This window comes from Temnothorax americanus, unplaced genomic scaffold, assembly GCF_048541705.1.
Source record: "Temnothorax americanus isolate GAGA-0224 unplaced genomic scaffold, ASM4854170v1 Scaffold71, whole genome shotgun sequence".
Lineage (NCBI taxonomy): Eukaryota > Metazoa > Arthropoda > Insecta > Hymenoptera > Formicidae > Temnothorax > Temnothorax americanus.
In genome coordinates this window covers 32,479-49,817 of record NW_027509794.1, presented here as the reverse complement: position 1 = coordinate 49,817, position 17,339 = coordinate 32,479, and the positions used below count along the sequence as shown (strand labels likewise).

The window sequence follows — 17,339 nt, the reverse complement described above, 5'->3', positions numbered from 1 at the left end:
ATCGCGAGGCCCTTGACATTATAAAGACAACTCTGCACGTGTGTGAAGTTGGCCCCGCACTTTTTGAATTCTGTATTTTTAATAATTGTGCTACGTTTGTGTTGTATTGTGTCGCAAACCGCAGCTCTGTAACTCAAAGCGTACTCAAGAAAATTAAAAAAAAAAAAACAAAATTTTTGATAGCTCCGCACTTTTCGAATTTTTAGTTTTTTTATTGTGCCGTATTGTGCTGTATTTGTGCTGACTTGTGCCGCAAACGCGAGATTGATAACTTTGATAACAATTAAAAAAATAAATAACAACAAAATTATACTAGCCCCGCACTTTTCCCAAAATAAACCAAATTTTTTTTGTTTGATAGGTAGTAATTTGTGCCACGTTGTGCCGTTGGAATAAACTTGATATCTCTTTTCATTTGGCAGATAAAAAATATTAAATCTCAAGAACAAAATAACAAATAATTATTTTTACAACGCATTTATCGAATTTCTTTAAGTTGTGCTGAGTTTTGCTATATAGATGAGTACAACAAAGAAATAGCCGGAAATGCATAGAAAGTTGCAAAGATTGAAAATAATGGGCTAAAGGGGATGGGGGTAAAAAAAAAACTTTACATTTTTTAATTTTGTAAAATTGTGCTGGGTTGTGTTCGGTGAGTACAATAACTTTTCCTAATGACAAAATGTCCGTAAATCATTAGTTTTCGCAGCACACAATGGCTGCATTCGGGGAGCGCGCTATTAGCGCTATTATTGCATCATTCTATCTTTATCGCTCATCAGGTGTAAAACAAGGATAGAATAAGCAAATAGCGCTAATAGCGCGCTCCCCGAATCTAGCCAATACATTACATTTAAAATTTTTTAAATATTTTATTGTTTTTTTATACAGCAATCGATTTCTTACATTATTCTACGTATAAAAGTATGAAGGTAAAGTCATCGAAAAAAGTGATACTATTATATTATATTACTATTATATTATTATTACTATTATATTTTTTTTAAATATGAATACTTTACGAGATATTTTATTATATTCATATTTTATATATTTAAAATATTATGACTAAATTTTTTTTAAATATCTTAGGAAATTCTTAACGAGAAGAAAGAGAACTTTATTATAGTGTTTTAAAAACGTCTCGACGAGATCTACAACTTTTATTTCAAGGAAAAAATCAAGTTCAAGTTAAGAAATTAGTCGTATTTAAAATTTCTTGAAAACGACGACATCTACGACACGACTCAAATCAGAATCATGTGTCCCCCTTTAGACAACTTTTGTCCAAAACATTTTTAGATATCTTTCATATTTTTCGAGATATTTGCTTGCGTCGATTAAAATGACTCACTCTATATTCTCAGTAGTATACGAGATTTTACGAAAATAAATGTACTACTGTGAGATATTACAAGTACGTCCTGAGAATTTATGAGAAATAATATACTACTAGAAATGTTATAGAAATATTCGAAGTATATTATATACGGTACGTATATTTATACAGTACGAGTACAGAACATTCGAATAATATCATGTGCTGTATGGGGTATGATTTTGATATTATGTTTTATAGAATGTGTATATACGGTGCTAGGTAAATTATATGTTTAGTCAGTCATGTTTAGTCATGGTAGTCTGTTTTTTTATCGTTTCTAGTTTAATTTTTTAAGAAATTACACGCAAAAACATTTACTTTTACGAAAAAATAGACTTCGAAAATCGGCCTACTTGACTGCTAGAGATTTTGTTGATAATAATCAAAAATTACACTCGCTCTATTTTTTTCCTTAAGATTTGACGTCTGCTCTTTCAGAATCCGCAAGAGAAATTGAATTCTACCGGATAGTTTCAAAGTTGTGAATTTTTAAAAAAGTATAAAACTCGCGGTTTTTCACCTCAGCAAACAATTTTTATACACTTAAACGATTATTTGGGAAAAATACGAATCGCACAGAGATTTTGCTTTTACAGATCTATTCTTAACAGCTAGTCCTTTTCAATTAAAAAAAAAATTCGTATAAATAGACGTAATATTTTTGTGGAAACTACAACATTCGAAAGTTGGCCGGGTCTCACAGACCCAGTGTATATGACTAGGTCTACGTTCGGGGAGCGCGCTATTAGCGCTATGCATCATTCTATCTTTATCGCTCATCAGGTATAAAACAAGGATAGAATAAGCAAATAGCGCTAACAGCGCGCTCCCCGAACGTCTGTCTAAGTAGCAAAAAATGTATGTAATTCTAGGGTTAAAATAATGTTTTATGCTTTAAGTAAATCTTTGTTTTTAGCAATGCACAATACTGTCTTGTCTCAAGTCTTACAAATATTGACACTTCGTATACTCATTTAAGGTTTAAGACTTTTGAAACACAAGACAGTATTGTGCGTTACTAAAAACAAAGATTTAAAGCATAAAACATTGTCTTAAAATTATAAATCAGCCATTCTGCTCAGACCCTTAAATTCGAGACGGTTTTCTTTTTTCTTTCGTTATTTTTTAATGACAAACTTGTGCATTGCTCCGTGTGCATTATTCACGACGTATATATCATAAAATTTAATTCTTTTATCATATTTATAAAACTGGTATGCATGATTCATACCCCGTTACTCGGTTCCTATAAGACCCGGGCACGTCAGTACATCAATTTTACAAAAGAATTAAATTCTATGATGTGTGTAAACTCATGCTCAGTTAACACAATGTTGGACTACTTTTATAATAAAAATAGGGTAAAATAACATTGTTTTTGCACAATACTATTTTGATGTTGACACGTTCATTTTTTATTAGTGTCGATATATGTAGGCGAGACCGAGGCGAAGTCGTCACTATAGTCGTCACCGGGGGGGAGTCATCACTATACAGTTATCTCGAAACCTGTATGTTGATGTGTGAACTCACCATGCATTAATATAGTAAACGCTACTTATGGTCCCATGTGACCAACGGAGTTTAATGAGATTATGTGCCATGTTGTGATTTTTATTAAGGCAAACGTGTTTTTGGAGGTCAAAAGAGAAATTTTTTGCGCGTCAAAAATTTTTAATATTTTAAATATTATTTTCTCTCCGAATCTCGAGATAAGTGATTCTGAAGAGTAATGCATGCTGAACACGAATCCAGTGAAGTTTTTTTTTCGTTGATTTCTAATATTTTATGAGCGATCAAACTTAAAATCTGTGTTCAAGGCAAAGTCGTCACCAAGCCACCGGGGCGGACTCGTCACTGTAACGACTTTATCCCGGTAGTTTCACTCTATTTTTCGTTGCAAATGCGTTAGTATTTCTCAATTGCAAGAAAATGATGCGCACGTACCATCACAAAACGACTCCTGTCGACAAGAAGCAACTCAGGAAGGCAGTTCTTGCGGTAAAAAAAAGATAAAAATAATCAAAAAGATAAAATTAAGATAAAAGTAGCCGCAAAACAATTTGGAGTCCCGAAAACTACGTTGAACGACTGGCTGAAGAAAAATAATTTAATGATGAAATAGCACACTTGGATGACGTGGCCGTCGAGATATCATAAAAGCTTAAAAAATCAAAGGGCGAAAATGAAAGTTAAGGAAGCAGCAGTGGTCGGATTCCGACGAGGACTTTGATAATATGTGCTGCGTGTGCTCAGAAATGACAAAGAATTAACAAAGCTGACGAGAAACAGTGCATTTCGTGTGAGCATAGGGCACACAAGTGCGCGCGCTTTTCTTGTAATTATTTTCCGCTATCGTGTTTTTAATTAATAAATGTTTCCATTTTTCTATTAAAAAATAATTAATAAAATGTATTCTATTATTTTTTATGATCAAAATTATGTATTTTCATTTAAAATCCAGTCCGAGAATGGAGTGACAACTCCGCCCCGGCAATTTTGACATTTAAATTTTTACTCGCTATACCGCGGCGGTCGAACAAAGCGACATAGACCAAAAACGCCCTTATAAATTTTGTAGCCAAGCGTTCACTTTTTACAACGGTACATCACATTTTACTAAAATTATTTTTGTTGTTAAAAATCGGCACCGACAAAATAGTGACGACAATTTTGCCCCGGTCTCCCCTACTTACTCGCAGAGCGTATTTCAAATCCCCGATAGAAAAATTGCGCAAATTTGTACAATATAATTGCATCGTTCAATTAAGAGGATTGTCACAGTTATTTCGACTTTTAGAAGCAAAATCACTCCAGCATCGTCGATATACATAACAGTTATGTATGTACATACATATGGAGGGGTAAAAACCACAGTGGTGTAAGTCAAATTTTTAAAAATATTTTCTCGTGTGCATAGATGCAATTTATATATTGTACAGATTGCATCTATGCACACGAGAAAATAATTTTAAAAATTTGAGTTACACCATTGTAGTTTTTACCCCTCCATATACATATACATATAACACCGTTCATCATATTTTACGTACGAGAAAGGATACTATCGACGATCAGGCAAACACAGAGATATGCTACGTAACACGAAGTAACATAATAAAACTCAAATACCTATATTTTTCAATTATTTCACAATTATTTCACAATTTTTTCCCAAATTTAATTTTGCAAATATTCCACTAAGATATATGAGTCCTCATAACGCTATTGTCTTGCTGAAATGTTGTTTAGAAATAAATTGTGCAAATATTTATCAATATTTGCACAAAGGTTTAAAGGAGGAGGGTCCCTAAGGCCGGTTTTTGGCACCCTCTGAAATTGATCTGAAAATATCAAAAACGTTATATTTTTGTAAGAACTATTGAAATAAAGTGAGTTTAGTCTAAACGGACATACTTTCGTGCATGTTGATACTATAATTCTAATTAATCATATTTTTACCACTAACGCGCTCTTATGTCACATCATCTCCTTACATTTGTGTGTGTGTGTGTGTGTGTGTGTGTGTGTGTGTGTGTGTGTGTGTGTGTGCGTGCGTGCGTGCGTGCGTGCGTGCGTGCGTGCGTGCGTGCGTGCGTGCGTGCGTGCGTGCGTGCGTGCGTGCGTGCGTGCGTGCGTGCGTGCGTGCGTGCGTGCGTGTGTGTGTGTGTGTGTGTGTGTGTGTGTGTGTGTGTGTGTGTGTGTGTGTGTGTGTGTGTGTGTGTGTGTGTGTGTGTGTGTGTGTGTGTGTGTGTGTGTGTGTGTGTGTGTGTGTGTGTGTGTGTGTGTGTGTGTGTGTGTGTGTGTGTGTGTGTGTGTGTGTGTGTGTGTCGTCACAGACCGATGGCGATATTTCAAGACGGTAAAAAGACGTGACTTTATGACCTTTTTGGTCTTTTAGTGACGTTTTAATGACGTTTCAATAACGCAGAGTATTGTGAAAATCAAAATTATAATTATATAATTAAAAATATTTAATTAAAATGTTTATATATAATTGTATAATATATATAATATATAATTAAAAAACCAAATTTTTGTTATAAAATACATACATTTCGTTTTGTGTTTATTTAATTATTATCAGTCTTTAAAAATAAAGGTATATTAACTAAAATAAGGTTATATTAACGTTACATCTCCAACAGTGTGCTACATTTCATTATAAAAGTGGACTCCATGATCTAACTGATACAAGTTGTGCAGTTCCTCTTTTTTTAAATTAGGATTCAGTGTACATACTCAAAAGATCCCAGAAACTAAGGCAATAACTTGCATAAAACATTTAGAAAAAAATAATATTGTTGCATACAGATGAAATTTTGGATGAACTTTCATTTCGGAATAATAAGTTATAAGGAAAAATTTGCAAAAATCCTAATAAAGCATGTTGTGCAGTTCCCTTTTTTTAAAAAGGATTCTATCAACTAATAAATTGCAGTATCCAAGAACTCAGCCTCTATAACCTGCATATATATAACATCTGATTTAAATATACTAATTACATGACATAAGTTATATGCCACATTTGGAAGAACAGTTAAGGGGAGGTTCTCATCTAGCGACCCAAAAGTAAGGTGATTTTCTTGAATTTGTTTCATAGAAGAAAGTTAATGAACAACTGAAGGTTTTTGAACACTTATTTATGGAGTCTAAGAGTACATAAAAAAATTGTTTTAAATAGAAATTACTGCCTAGAATGGTATTACACGTGGTGCATCGTGACCGCGTCAAAAAAAAATGTCCAATTGGCAATCACTCTAGCACCTGTAAAAATTATCAGAAATAAAAAATCCAAAAATTTTCATGAAATATATAATATTTGTTGGAGCTTAAACCTATAATATAAATAAAAAGTCGAAAATTAAAAAAATGACGGACATTTGAATTTTGAGTACCGTTTTTTCACGTTTTTTTCGCTCTTTAATGTGCTATATAAAAAATAAAAACAACAAATATCACCTGCATTTAGGTTCAGGTTCCAATAAATTTAATATACTTTAAAACAAAACAAAAAAAGGCGATTCGTCAATTAGTTTTTTAGTAATCGTAATTGCCATTTTGAAAAACATGATTTTTCAGGAAACGCGTTTAAAGATTTTGCGATTTTTTTAAATATAGAGGCATGCCTCAAATATTTCACAGTTTTAGCATATCTTACATTTGGTGGCACTTTAGGTAACTATAATATGCTTACCATAGTATAGTAATATAGGCACGCATTTCAAAAATATTGATGTAAGATATGCGCGAACTCAAATTTCGCGTAAAAGGTGGGTCCCCCTTCTTATGATATATCTTTTTTATGAAATTGTTTTCAGCCAAACCATTTTGGGAATATATTCTACATATGATAAGCTATCAAAAAATGCAAAAAAATTGATTTTTTGGTCGAGCTAGATGAAAACCTTCCCTTAACTCCAGAATGAGAAGTATGAGAAAAACCTGCAAAAACTCATTTTTACATGACAATGCAGAATCATTGAAAGAAGTTGCAAATATGCACTCTATTTTAATCAATATCCACCCCTTAATCGGGGGATCCTTTTTGTAGTCCCAAGTTCTAACTATAATACTTACGACCACGTTTACATAATTGTAGAATAGCCTTTAGAATTCTTAAAAAAAAATTTTTTCCTTTAAATTCCCCCAGGGTGCTTTCCATTTACTGATACGAGTCGACACAAGTGTTGTTCTGTCTTTTTTACTCATTGAACGCAAAGAGGGCTAGAACGTTTGTCGACTTGTGTCAATAAATGAAAAGCACCCAAGAATACCTATTCTAACAATAAGAGAATAATTATATGATTCGTATGTATTTGACCGGAAATGAATGTCCGGGAAAGAATCTACCATATGAAATCGTTTGTATTTCGTATGAAGACTTTTGAAGTGCAATTGAAAAGGTTTGTGAGTCATTCGTTTAATTGTAATTAATTAATTATTTTTACACCATGCATTTAGCCGAAATAGATAAATTAATAAAAGTTTTTATACGGAATCGTTTGTATTTTGTATGAAGAGTTATGAAGTGTGATTAAAAAGATTTGTGAGTCACTCAGATAATTTTAATTAAATATTTATAAACTCGGTAATTAGCCGAAATATAGATTTTTAGTTATTCATGTTAAAAGAAGAAGGCGCTAGTGTTCCCGAAGGTCCGTCTGCAATCAGAATTAATATGAACGTTTTAAAAATTATTTTATACTGAAATAAATAAATATACAGGCTAATAAGTCTGTAGCTATAAGCGATAGTTGCTAATTAAGTTTGTAAAGATGTACCAGCTGTGCAGGGTAAAGAGCAGGTTATCTCAAACGCCCTGCCACAACCCAATTAAAAGAGACTTAAATGTCATTACCGCTGAGAAGTACTTCTTACCATTTAAGTTAGCATGTCAGAGCAACCGAATTGTCCATTGCGTTCCACCTTGAATTTTTTTTACAGTCGTTTATTAGGATTGCCCTACTTTTGGTAAATCTGAAGAATAGTGGCCTCCTCACCGATTTCGTTCAACTTGGGCTTAATCGACGCGTTTTTGCACAAAACGACCGAATCTGGCAGAAAAAAGTGTCGCTCTGCCCCGCGAAGCGAGATATTAACGGTTAAAGTTGACAGGAATCAGGTTATGATTCCTGTCATACCGACGAGATGCAGCGACTACGACCATGCCCTGCGGCCACACGCGCATGCTCAGTGGCCGCACGCGCATGCAGCAGATCACGTGACAACTGTTTGGTTGGTATAAGTCAGAAGTGTAACATAATTTGAAATGATATTACATGTACTTTTCATACACCAACTATTCTCTGCTTTAACAAATTATTTCTGTTACAAATATTAAGCGTTTAAGTTAACGAAACATAAATAATTTGTTAAAGCAGAGAATAGTTGGTATAATGAAAAGTATACATAAATATTTACTTTTCATATATCAACTATTCTCTGCTTTAACAAATTATTTCTGTTACAGTTATTAAGCGTTTAAGTTAACAAAACAGAAATAAAATTGTTAAAGCAGAGAATAATTGGCATATGAAAAGTTCATATTTACATGTACTTTTCATATACCAACTATTCTCTGCTTTAACAAATTATTTCTGTTACAGTTATTAAGCGTTTAAGTTAACAAAACATAAATAATTTGTTAAAGCAGAGAATAGTTGGTATGTGAAAAGTACACATAAATAAAATATGTATGTACTTACCAAGCAGACAGTTGTCACGTGACCTTCTTTTGCATGCGCGTGCGGCCACTGAGCATGCGCGTGTGGCCACAGGGCATGTTCGTGGTCGCTACCAGTCGCTACATCGCGTCGGTATGACAGGAATCATAACCTGATAGTCGTCAACTTTAACCGTTAATATCTCGCTTCGCGGGGCAGAGCGACACTTTTTTCTGCCAGATTCGGTCGTTTCGTGCAAAAACGCGTCGATTAAGCCCAAGTTGAACGAAATCGGTGAGGAGGCCACTATTCTTCAGATTTACCCTACTTTTAAATTGAGCACTTTTTAATGTATTATTATTATTAAACTACCGATATCGATATATTATTAGTAATTTAATATTAAAACTTGACAGAGTGACGTAAACTAATTCGCTCATAGTATTATAACAAAGTATTATGCGTTCAAATTCTCGAAAGCTAGCTTCTTTACTATGCTCTCTCTTTATGTCGATCGATTCAGATAAAAATCTCCGAAGTCTTTCTTTCTCTCGCGATATTCCTAGAGTAAAACTGTACAAAAACTCTACGAAAGTGGCGATATTTTTCACGGATCTGGTTTGAGTCTCGGTTCTTGGGGAAGGTACGCATGTAGAAAGAGTACGCCAACACAGTTTATCCTGCTAAAATGGTTATCAATCTCTATAAGTTCTTTATTGTTTACACATAAATTATAGAATATCTAAACGTTTCTTTTTTTTCGATGTCCTGTGAAATTGTACAATAGAGTTACAAATAAAGATAAAGCCACACTTTACGTATAATCTGATTCAGTCTTTGCTAATGTTACATAATAACGTGCGAAAGAACTAACAGTTAGACTATTTAAGAGGCTATTTAAGAATTTTAATTAAGATACTGAAAGCATAAAACTGTTCAGCTAGCTTTACACAAAGATATTGGTCTTCTTCTTTATGAAATCGTCAAATTATGATTATGATACATTTCTACATTATCACCAGCATCGAATCTAATCTTATTTATCGTGATACTCTTGAGAAACTGTTAATCCATTGTCTTAACTCGATCGCGGCGCAGAACTGCGTCCACCAATGTTGTTCCTCTCCCTCCAATCAATTCCCGTAAAAGCTGTCTACATATTGAACAGTCGATACAACGACGGCGGATTAGTCTGAAATTAAGCACACGTTAACAATCACTCTTCTTACTAAAATCACAATTCTCTTTTTAATTGCATACCTTGATTATGACATAGACCAGCACGGGAGTCAGATCGTCGGCAGCAGGTATGCCTTTCTCCGACGCCATGGAGAGGAGATTCATGATGGTAGTCGCGCAACGAAATACACACTGCAACTTATCCCTAGGAGTCTTATACGCCGATATCACAGCCAATTCAGCCTGCGCCCATGACCAATAACATTCGTAATGATGAACTTTTAAAATGTGTAGGTCCTTGTGATTTGGATGAGTTACGACCTTTGCCAACTTTTTGATGTGACCGTGAAAAAGCTGGTCCCTATATACATCTCCATCTTCATTTAGATAGAGCGCATTGTGGTGCAGCCACCTGGCCACGTCCTCCGGCGAAGTACCGAGCAGTCCTTGCTCCTGCAAGTACTGCACACCCTTGTCGGGCTTCCAACTAAAGATCTTGATATCGGCCTCCCATACCTCCTTTTGTTTCTGTACTTCATACTGCTCCGGCGAGTCCGGCACCTCCTTGTTGCCAGTCAGACTGGAGACTGGAGTTGGCCGACGAGAGGCTGCCAGCGCTGCCGTAACGCGGTAGCGGGGTCTCCGGCATCGTATCCGGTGGATGTGACAATGGTTGCTGATCCGCTGGCATGCTGGGATTTACGTAAAGATCCCGACTCCACTCCACCATGCATTTCAGAATAGACACGAGGCACTCGAGACCACGAATGCGCATGGATTTCTCCTGAAAGAGCAAGACACTAATATTACAAACAAAACTTTATATTGCTTGTTTCGAAGAACATTCTCTGTTCCAAATAATACACCTATCCTGTCATCCTCTTTCTTATAACGCACCTGATTTGGCGATGCACCTAGCTCCAGAGCTTGACAACCTTGAGCAATCTTAGAGAGATCATTGATGAGCTTCTCGAAGAGATTCGCTGCTGAGATAGCAATCGTAGTTAACGTAGATGTCGACGACGCTCTGGGCATCCGCACAGATCCTCGTAAGTGCATGTATGACCATCCACTTGTGCTCAAAAGAGCTGCTACAGGTCTCGAGGATGTTCATAAAGATCTCCTTAAAGAACACCTCAATCTGCATCTTGAGGTGCATCTTGAAACGGGCGAGCAGCGCCAGGAACAGCGCTAACGACAGCTCGAACACTTCCGGCACCAAAGACACGCCATTCTTCGACAGCACGACACACAAGTACTGTTTAATGGCGATAACAAACATCTCGTTAGAGCGCAATATTGGACCGGCATTCTGCAAGATTCCCAGAAGTAACTGAAGCGACAAGATCTTGGAACGGAGCTCGTGCGATATTGGATCGGGAGTGCCGTCCGGCAGCGGTTTCATAGAGAGCTTGCAGAGAGCGCGAAACACCAGGACTGCATCATTTTGCAGCACATGGGTGAATTTTGCAGTTACCATGTTGTCATTCTCAGTGGCTGCCTCGTCACCGTTGTTCTCCGGACTACCGTTCTCCAAACTGACTTCCTCTTCCAATGGCACCACGGATTTTACTACATCATCAAGAATACTCTTGACAATTGTTTGAGAATCAATGTTATCATTACTAGGAGCATTCTCTGGACTAACCTTGGCTTCAGTTTCACCGTTTGCTATGACAGAACCCTCCTGCTGATGTTCCCCATCAAGCCTCACGATCTCTTCCTCCGCCTGAGTCTCCATTCGCGCGAAGATCACATTGATCATCTGCGTGAAAGTCGCACGGGCTGTTGTTTGATTCACCAGGTTGCGCGACGCCAAGTAAACGTTGTAAACAGTACGAATTGTTTAACAGTACCGTACTCTCGTGTACCTCCACACCTCCGCTGGCTTGTCATTACAGACAGCAGAGCTTTAATAATCTGCAGCTGCACACCCTCATCGGTCTGTGGACCGGTGAAGCAACCGCAGATTGTCTCGGCAATGCGCACAATCAGCAGCTTGTTAGGCTCCGTTGAATCAAGCACATTGCCAGTGAGATGGCTATATGCGATTAACTTCTGCAGGCAGTCCAGTGCTGTGTCACCACAATCCGTAGTTACTAGCTCTGACATGCTGATTCCAATGGCAAGAAGTACTTCTCAGCGGTAATGACATTTGAGTCGCTCAATTGGGCTGTGGCAGGACGTTTGAGATAACCTCTTGCCTCTTTACCCTGCAATGCACAGCTGGTACATCTTTGATCTCGTTACGGAGGTCCTCTGCAAGACAGAATATTAGTCACAAACTTAATTAGCAACTATCGCTTATAATTACAGGCTTATTAGTCTGTATATTTATTTATTTCACTATAAAATAATTTTTAAAACGTTTATATTAATTCTGATTGCAGACGGACCTTCGGAAACACTAGCGCCTTCTTCTTTTAACATAAATAACTAAAAATCTATATTTCGGCTAATTACCGAGTTTATAAATATTTAATTAAAATTATCTGGGTGACTCACAAACCTTTTTAATCACACTTCATAACTCTTCATACAAAATATAATAATAAGGAGTGCTCGTATTGCGGACACATTTTCGTCTGTTCTGCGCATCGTGACAAAAATCGTCCATTTTGAACTCATACTAACAGATTCTTGTGTCGGTGTGTTTCCGTTTGAATCTCCTACCAAAATTAAAAAAACATGGCGGACTTCTGTCACGTTCTGTGATTGGATATTGCAAGAAACGTGCGCATAAGCACACCTTATTGCTTCTACCATGGGACTAGAGCCACCGCACAAGCCTGTCGTATTGGTAACGTGGCGTAGCGGAACGTAACGTAGGTCAACGCACAAGAAAACGTAAGCGGTTACGGCACTATACGTGAAAGAAAACGCGAGACTCGAGAGAATCGATCGCGATCCGAGGCACCTGTTAGGTATAATGCATATAAAATATTTTGTATTAAAAATAGAACGGTTATCAATTATTAACAGTTAATAACAATTAATAACAATAACAATTTATAACAATTTTACTATACAGGGTGAATCATTGAAGGTGTTAGAGGTTATATTTCTGAAACTGAACTAGATATGAAATTCTTATTTTCCTGCGATTGTTTGATATCGAAGCGAACATTGTGTGACGAAATTAATTTTTTTTTATTCGTTTCGATACCAAACAGTTGCTAGAAAATAAGAATTTTATATTTCGTTCACTTTCAAAAATATTAGCCTGTAACACCTTTAGTGACTCATCCTGCATATAAATATAATTTTACTGAACTATTGTAAGTAGTAGTAATAATATAAATATTAAGTAAGCTTGTATAAATTAGATTTATTTTTATACGTATAGGATAGGACAAAGCACTGGAATTATACCACGTGCATTCAGTCATTTATTGGACAAATTACGTTTGTTGGAAGCCCAAGAATAACATAGTACGAGTTTGCTTTCGCATTTCTTTAAATATGGATCATCACTATAGCCAGTGTTATAATACATATAACGAAGATGATGTGCCAGACGTGATGTTGGAAGAACATGTAGGTGATACAGATACAGAAAATGCATCTGCTAACGATATCACCAGAAAAAATGGGTGATGATTACCTCATCGAATTATACAGAGAAAGAAGATTTCTGTATGACAAAAGTCATCAAGACTTTAGAGACAATGAATTAAAAAATAATGCCTGGAAGGAGATTTCATCTATCATGCAAAGTAAAAACATGGGTAAGTATGGATCTTTTTTGCAACGTGAATCATATTAGAATTAAATAGAAAAGATGCCATATCTTTATAATGATATTATACCAATATGTATTTAATATACTAATAGTATCACTTTTTAAATTTTTCATTGTGTTTATATGAAATAGTCTTTTGTTATAACTTTGCAGGAAATTTTTATACGGCTGAATATTGTAAAAAGAAAATGACTAGTTTGAGAGAGAAATATTCAAAGTTAAAAAAAGAACAAGATTTAAAAAGTGGGAGTGCAGCTTGTATTGCAAGAAAATCTACACTTTTATCTGAATTGTCTTTTCTAGATGTATACATTCAAAGAAGACGGTTACTATCTTTTATATTAATGTGTATGTGTGTGTGTGTGTGTGTAGCCAAATTAATATTATTTCTTTAATTGATTTAATTTTCTTTAATTTGTTATAAAACTTTAACAAACATGAGAAGAAATGATAAAAGAATGTCTGCTTTTTCATCTAATAAGAATGCAATTGAATGTCCAGAAACAAATTACGCAGAAAGTACACAGAATAAAATAAATTATAAAGAACTTTCAAGCCAAAATTATATCGAAAATTGTTTGCTTGGGTGCGATAAAACACCATCCAAAATATTTAAGAATGCTACTTCAAAAAAAAATTGTGATAATAATGACGTTTCTCGCTTAACTGATGCAGCTATTAATATTGCTAAGCACTTAACAACTAATTCAAAAACTGAAGACGTTGGTTCTACATCTGCAGACCAAGCTTTTGCACAATTTATTGTTCTCACTCTACAAAACATGCAAGATCCGGAACGCAATATAAGGCGAAACAAAATATTTCATGTTCTGACAGCACCACTGGAGCAATTAATGTAATCAGATTTTTCATTTTTCCAGATATTAACGTCTTTCAAACTAAATTCGTTTTGTTGTATGTTACAATTTTATTTCATCTAAAAGTATAGTTTTTTTTTAATTATTTTATGTTCAATTGTAACCAAAGACGGTTTTTAAGTTTTTATTAGAAATATATAAATGTTCATACGATAAATACTACTACATATAAACGAGTGCAAAAATTTTGTTTTGTTATAAAAATGTTCCAAATTTAGTTTTTATTATACTATAAGTATCTGTGTGTGTGTGTGTGTGTGTGTGTGTGTAAAATATACATTTTTTAAATATAAAAGTATATACTCTTTAAGTTTAGCTTTATAACAAAGCTGTGATATAAAGTATATTTGTCAATAAAAGCTTATGCATATTAACATAATTGTGTATTTAAAAAAACAAAAAATATAAATATTTGGTAATTTCTTCGGTGTATAATTCTCGGTGTAAAATTCTCCACATGCCAGAAGTTATTAATATTCGCGTTCGATAATGGCAAGATATTTTCGATCAAGTTCATTGAGGATGTCTTCTTTGTTGTCAGTCCTGCGTACAATCAATTAAAAATTTATTGTTACAAAAATTGAATACATTATCTTCATTATCTTTTATTAAAAACTAAATTAAAACTAAAATACTACTTATTTATTAATTTATTTGTAAATGATATTTATATTCAGCCAAATACGATTCTTTTTAAAATCAAGACTGATCATTACAGTACTTTTACATACAGCTATAAAGAAAATATGAAGGTTATAAATATAATACATTGCCAAGATATCTCTGTGTTTACGTTTTCTCGCTCTCTCTTTCTCTTTTATTTACAATTTTTAATTTACCTGGTCTGTATCTAAAGTAGCACTTATGGAATTATTGGTTGATAAAATTAAAAATTCATCCTTCTTTTTTCTTTATATTCAAATATCCATAGCATTCTATATATATTTAATTATAATCACTGTTCTATTTCTTTGTTTCAGACATCACTGTCACAAGAATTACTGGAATTATTGTACCCAAGATTAATTTTGGATTAAAATATCAATCGGCAAAAAATTTTCAATTATAAGTGTTTGTATATATAGTAATTTTAATTTTAGTTGTAGTTATAAACCACGATATGTACTAAGATAATATACCTTTGATATTGATCCTGATGAATTTTATTCACCGTAAGTACCTCTAGGTATATAGTCATATTGTAAGTTTACTTCTCCAACCGGAGAAACGAAATAATCACATAAAATATCTCGTTGAGTATTTGCTTGCTCACCTTCAATCATTACAGGGGACCAACATGTATCGGTTCCATCAATTTCTCGACTATATGCTTTAGCACCATCCTTTTGCTCTTCATACATCAAATAGTTGTGTAGACATACTGATGCCAACGTTACTTTGTCTGCTGTTTTTGGCAGCATACAAATAGATTTATGGAATATTTGCCACCGATTTGCTAGAATGCCAAAGGCAGTTTCAATTGTGCGTCTAGCTCTAGAATGTCTGTAATTAAAAATTCTTTGTGCAATGGTCAAATTAGAAGTAGAGTATGGTTTCATCATTTTTCTTGTTAATGGAAAAGCAGCATCTCCTATGAAAAATCCTGGTAAGCTAATATCAGTACCAGGAAGTTTAGCATTATATTTTGGCAAATTTAACTGGTCATTTTTTATACTTTGACCAATAATTGAAGCGTCAAATATTCCACCATCGCTATTTCCTCCGTAGGCTCCTATGTCTACTAATTGAAATCTATATAGATGATCACAAATAGCCAATAACACTATACTAAAATATTTTTTATAATTAAAGTAGCAACTGCCAGAATTTGGTGGGCACTTTATTCTAATATGCTTTCCGTCTATTGCTCCAAAACAGTTTGGCATTTGCCATCTGTCCCAAATTCCATCAACTATTAATTTCCACTCTTCTTGTGTTGGGACTGTCAAATACAAAGGGCTCAAAACGTTAGAAAGCACATAACAGACTTCTTTTATTATATTTCTTACAGTAGACTGACCTACACGGAAGGAGAATGCGATGGAACTTATACAGTTCCCAGTCACAAGATATCTGTAAACAGTGTAAACCCATACAATTATTGTATGTACATTTACAGTATTGAAATACAATATAGTAGAATGATGAATATTTGATAAGTAAATTATTTTTAAATGTACTGTAAAAACTAAATTTTAAAAATCTTTAATTTTGTTACACATATAAGTGTAATCACGCTAATATAAATAAATACAATATAATAAGTTACCTTAGAGCAATACCTAGTCTTTCTTGAGGCACTAAAGCTCTCTGGCTCTTCTTGGTAAGGTGAGGTTTTGTTAACTGTACCAACTGGTCAAAGTGAGAAAATGTCATTCTACTGTACTCGAAAAACATGCGTCTATCTTTCGACTTCTTCAGTTCATGAAATAAATTATTATACTCTCCTTGATGTTCTCGATTTTTATTAATAGGTCTAACGTGCCATCGCCTGTTAACCCACCTCTTATGTTTTTTTTCTTTGTTTTATGTACAATAATTGCAGTTACACATAGTAAGAAAGATGCGAGTAACTGTTTCTGTTTTAACTTCATATTTTATCTGAAATTGCACAATAACGCAATATATACATATATAAAAGCGATAAGGATCTCACCGTAAGGCTATACAAAAACTCGATCAAACTATTATGTATTTAAATAGAATATTTAAATTTTTTTTGACTTTACTGAACGTACAGATTTTTCACTGCCGTTTGCTACCGCCAATCAATCCAGATGATCACCAACTATATTCAAACTCGTCAAAATACTCCTGTAACCATAGATGTAATAAAAAAACTTTATTTTTAAATCCAGTTTAAAGTGTTGTAAGCAGCGTTATCTTACAATCCACAGATCCGTTTGTCTTTATCTCTTATCTTTTTCTATAGAATCTCGTAAAATTCATTTTTATTGTGTACACTTGTTCCTCTAATCCATGAATGATCATTG

At 34.4% G+C, this 17,339-nt stretch overlaps 1 protein-coding gene, 1 long non-coding RNA gene and 1 pseudogene across 5 annotated transcripts; 1 reads left to right on the top strand and 2 right to left on the bottom strand.

Annotated features, from left to right (window-relative positions):
• Positions 1–3,388: 3,388 nt before the first annotated feature.
• On the bottom strand, positions 3,389–8,153 carry LOC143906467 (uncharacterized). The gene is made up of 3 exons (XR_013259532.1): positions 7,885–8,153; positions 7,666–7,810; positions 3,389–7,545 (listed from the first exon to the last, which is right to left on the bottom strand). It is a non-coding gene; the product is annotated as an uncharacterized LOC143906467 (long non-coding RNA).
• A 293-nt stretch (positions 8,154–8,446) lies between these two features.
• Positions 8,447–15,497, top strand: LOC143906466 (uncharacterized). Of its 3 annotated transcripts, none has more exons than XM_077422581.1 (5): positions 8,447–8,841; positions 12,456–12,650; positions 13,073–13,454; positions 13,622–13,793; positions 15,327–15,497. In XM_077422581.1, the coding sequence occupies exons 3-5, from the start codon at positions 13,286–13,288 to the stop codon at positions 15,370–15,372; spliced, it is 387 nt and encodes a 128-aa protein (XP_077278707.1). In that variant the 5' UTR covers positions 8,447–8,841; positions 12,456–12,650; positions 13,073–13,285; the 3' UTR covers positions 15,373–15,497. The 3 variants fall into 3 exon arrangements, with proteins under 3 accessions (XP_077278707.1, XP_077278706.1, XP_077278708.1); XM_077422580.1 differs by having other exon boundaries at positions 12,117–12,650; XM_077422582.1 differs by lacking the exons at positions 8,447–8,841; positions 13,622–13,793 and having other exon boundaries at positions 12,219–12,650.
• On the bottom strand, positions 10,373–11,838 carry LOC143906498 (brefeldin A-inhibited guanine nucleotide-exchange protein 2 pseudogene; annotated as a pseudogene). Its single transcript, XR_013259542.1, has 3 exons — positions 11,626–11,838; positions 10,624–11,491; positions 10,373–10,510 (listed from the first exon to the last, which is right to left on the bottom strand). The product of XR_013259542.1 is annotated as a brefeldin A-inhibited guanine nucleotide-exchange protein 2 pseudogene (transcript).
• Positions 15,498–17,339: the final 1,842 nt, after the last annotated feature.